Genomic DNA, 4,386 nt, shown 5'->3' with positions numbered 1-4,386 from the left:
GAACTACAGGCATGCACTACCACACCTGGCTAATTTTTTTGATTTATTGTAGAGATGAGGGCTCGCCAAATTGTCCGGGCGGGTCTCAAACCGGCGGGCTCAGGCAATCCACTTGCCTCAGCCTCCCAATGCAAAGGGACAAAGGCATTGCAGCGGAACACCATGCCTTTCTCTGTCATGCAAAAAAGACTGCGCTTTAACATAGATTGATGGCTGACAATCCAAAGTACTGAACAACCCTACAAGATTCCTGCTTGATGTCATGCTTTTGTAAAAGAATAGATAGAACGTGCACATGGAAGGTGGTATCCAAGCAGAGAAGGAGTTCAAGATATAATTTGTTGATTTTGTAGAATGTATACTTTGGCAGAAAACAATGAGACGTATGAGTACCATCAAGAAGCAGCAGGATAAACTAATAAAGGAAGGAAAGTACACCCTTCCACCTCACTACCTGGTCAAGGGAGACCACAGGCCCTGAGCAGAACAGCCGCTGACGGCTGGAGGCTGATGTTATATTCTCTGTTCTCCATTGGAAAGATTGTTTACCAAAAGTCTCTTTGTTAGAGTGTGTAAAAAATAAAGGATTGCTCACCCCCCAAAAAGAAAAAGAAAATTAGAATAATTCACAGACAGCCTTTTAGAATTAATAAAAAATATAGCAAAGTGTTTGGATATAAGCTAAAGAGTAATCTTCCGCCTACTCTCCCTAAAAAGTATCTAGAAATAGGCTGGGTGCAGTGGCTCACACCTGTAGTCCCAGCAGTTTGGGAGGCCAAGGTGAGAGGATTGCCTGAGCCCACAGGTTCGAGACCAGCCTGGGCAACTTGGCGAGACCTCATCTCTACAGTAAATCAAAAAATTAGCCAGGCATGGTGGTGTGTACCTGTAGTTCCAGCTACTTGGAAAGCTGAGGTAGAAGGATCACATGAACCCAGCAGGTCAAGGCTGCAGTGGCTGTGAGCATGCCACTGCACTCCAACCTGGGCGACAGAGTGAGACTCCAACTCAAAAAAAAAAAAAGTATCTAGAAATATATCTAAAGCTGTGGATTTTTTATGGAGAAAGTTCTAAATCTTTACTGAAAGGCATTAAAGACAACCCAGTAAATAAATGGGAGAAGCACATGACTATATTTCACGGATATAGTGGTTCAATATTAGATGTGGGTAAATCCACTTAAAATGCCAACAAGATTTTTTTGAGGGTTTAACAAGCTGATTGTAAGGTTTTCCTAAGGCTCAAAAAGAGTCAGTCTACTCCTGAAGAAGTTTATGATTGGGAGGATATGTACTACCAAAGAGATTTGTTAAAAGTTATTAATCAAAAAAATGTGATACAGAAGCAGGAAAGAAATAGGCTAACAGAAAGGAGCCTAAAACTAGATTTGGGCATATAGGAAGATTTGCTTGATTACAGCAGTGGCATAGTAGAAAAGGTAAGGCTCTTCTGTAAACCATGCCATGACAATTGATTATCTGCTTGGACAAAAAAAAAAAAAAAAAATGATATTGAATCCTATCTCATATATACAGAGGGTGCCGAAAATAATCTATACACATTTTAAGAAAGGAAAGAAAATTGTATTGCTCAATATATGCCAATAACAAAAGATAAATACAAGTCACGTTTGACTTCTGCAATTACAAGAGGTGCTCAAAGTGGTTACCATCAGTATCTAAACACTTCTTTTTTATTTATTAATTTTTTTTTTTTTTTTTTTCTTGAGTTGGAGTCTCACTCTGTTGCCCAGACTGGAGTGCAGTGGCCACTCCCGGCCACCGCAGCCTCGACCTGCTGGGCTCCGGCGATCCTTCTGCCTCAGCCTTCCAAGTGGATGGAACTACAGGCGCGCACTACCACGCCCAGCTACTTTTTGATTTATTGTAGAGATGAGGTCTCACCAAGTTGCCCAGGTGGGTCTCGAACCCGCGGGCTCAGGCAATCCACTCACCTCAGCCTCCCAAAGGCACGGGATTACAGGCTGAGCCACTGAACCCAGCCTACTTCTTTTTTATACTTAGCTTTTTCTGTTTTATAAACCCCTCATATTCCTAAAGTCTGAAAGGTATCTTCTCATGTCTTCTAAAAGTGTTACAGTTTGTCTTTTACATGCAATTGTTTCATCAGCCTGAAATTTAATTATGTATATATACACCACACTCTAGTCTGAGTGACAGAGTGAGACTCCAACTCAAAAAAAATAATAAAAATAAAAATAAAATAAAATAAAAAGAAGTATAACTACATTTAACATTAAGGTCTGGCTGGGCTCAGTGATTCAACCTATAGTCCCAGCACTTTGGGAGGCTGAGGTGAGTGGATTGCCTGAGCCTGTGGGTTCAAGACCAGCCTGGCTAACTTGGCAAGACAATAAATAAAAAATTAGCCGGGTGTGGTAGCTGGTACCTGTAGTTCCAGCTACTTGGAAGGCTGAGGTGGAAGGATCACCGGAGCCCAGCAGGTCAACACTGGGTGGCCGTGAGTGTGCCACTGCACTCCAGCCTGGGCGACAGAGTGAGACTCCAACTCAAAAAAAGAATAACAAAACAAAAACATTAAGTTTTTACATTAAGTAAAAACATTAACTTCATATAAAATGTAAAAACTGAAAAAAGTGAAAAGCCACAAACTACTATAATGTATTTGTAGCACAAATAAGTATCAACAATAAACAGAACATCTAAAAGACTAAATCAATAAGAAGAGGATAAATAATTCAATAGAAAGATATTCACACATACACAAGTATTTTTCACAGAAAAGGAAACATGGCTAATAAACACATGAAATCTAATTTTGTTAGTAATCTGGGATGGGTAAATCAATATCTCAGTGAATTGCCCTTTTACACCCAGTAGGTTATCAAACATGACGATACCAAGTATTGGTCAAATATATATCAGCGGGAAGCCATGTGTTGCTTAGCTAGTATAAATTGGCAACAATTTAAGGCAACTTTGACATTAGCTGGTCAAGTTTAACATTTGCTTATCTACAACCCTACAACTAATTTCTTAGAGCAGCAGTTCTCAAAGTGTGGTCTGTAGATACCTGGGATTACAGGCATGAGTCACTGCACTCAGCATGTCCCTGTTTTGAAGATAAAATTCTGAAGCATAGAAGTTAAAGCAACTTTTTCAATGTTGCACACCTAACAAATAGAAGAGCCAGGATTTGAATGTAGTCTGGCTCCAGAGGCCACACCTTTAACTACTATGCTTATACCAATTGCTGTAATACCACATATTTAACAAGCTTATTATTAAAGAGAGAGTGTTAGTGTACATGTGTGGTGTGTGTTGGTGGGGGTAATATTAGAGAGGTCAGGTACTTAGACTATTAGATTTCCTTGAGAGCTGTAGACCCCTGGAAGAGGGATGGGTAAGGATAGAGGTCTAGGAAAAGAATTTTTGGGCCACGTGCGGAAGCTCATGCCTATAATCCCAGCACTTTGGGAGACTGAGATTAGAGGATTGCCTGAGCCCACAGGTTTGAGACCAGCCTGGACTACTTGATAAGACCTCATCTCTACAATTAAAAAAAAAAGAATTTTTGGCAAAGTATTTGTGTCTTTTCTTCTATAGAGACCATGGCGAGTCCAGGGAAAGACAATTATCGAATGAAGAGCTATAAGAACAATGCCCTAAACCCTGAGGAAATGAGGCGAAGAAGAGAGGAAGAGGGCATTCAGCTCCGGAAGCAGAAACGTGAGCAACAGGTGGGTTAACCAGCATATTCTCAAAAATACTGTTCAGGAAACAATCCAGCCCCAGTGATTGGCCTCCACCTTGCACTCCATCTTCCTTTTAGAAAATAGCTTACCTACTTAGTGGACTAGTCATCTAGTTTCCTTTGTTGTAAAGCAATGTCGGAAGCTTTGAGAACGGGAAAACCAATCTTATCTCTTATCCCCTTTAGACCAATTTAGACAACATTTATGTCTTCAGTATAACATTCTAGTTCTAAATCCTTGTTGTATTTTCTTCATACTGTAGTCAGTATTAGACCTGGCCTTCAAGTCTCAGCTCCACGCCTCACCTTTTAAGAGGTTTATCAGCCATTCTAAGCGGGCTACCTTCTATTTTCTTTTTCTTTTTCTTTTCTTTTTTGAGTTGGAGTCTCAGTATGTCACCCAGACTGGAGTGCAGTGGCATGCTCATGGCCACCCCAGCGTTTACCTGCTGGACTCCAGTGATCCTTCCATCTCAGCCTTCCAAGTAGCCAGAACTACAGCATGTGCTACCACGCTTGGCTAATTTTTTTATTTATTGTAGAGACAAGGTCTCACCATGTTGCCCAGGTTGGTCTCGAACTCGCGAGCCAAGGCAGTCCTCTCACCTCGGCCTCCCAAAGTGCTGGGATTACAGGCTTGAGCCACTGTGC

At 41.1% G+C, this 4,386-nt stretch overlaps 1 protein-coding gene across 4 annotated transcripts in view; it reads left to right on the top strand.

The window, feature by feature from the left end:
• Nucleotides 1-4,386, top strand: part of KPNA6 (karyopherin subunit alpha 6) — a 67,751-nt gene that overhangs the window by 44,020 nt on the left and 19,345 nt on the right. For 3 of the 4 annotated variants that reach the window (XM_008066758.1, XM_021716952.1, XM_021716950.1), the window contains exon 2: nt 3,588-3,721. In XM_008066758.1, coding sequence (XP_008064949.1) covers nt 3,588-3,721 — 134 coding nt within the window. Of the gene's footprint in view, nt 1-1,892; nt 1,917-3,587; nt 3,722-4,386 lie in introns of those variants that run through there. The other variant, XM_021716951.1, reaches the window with a different exon arrangement.

This window comes from Carlito syrichta, unplaced genomic scaffold, assembly GCF_000164805.1.
Source record: "Carlito syrichta isolate Samal-C Ts95f unplaced genomic scaffold, Tarsius_syrichta-2.0.1 Scaffold309100, whole genome shotgun sequence".
In the NCBI taxonomy this organism is placed as follows: Eukaryota; Metazoa; Chordata; class Mammalia; order Primates; family Tarsiidae; genus Carlito; species Carlito syrichta.
Note: the sequence above shows the minus strand (reverse complement) of the source record. Positions and strands in the feature narration are given on the sequence as shown.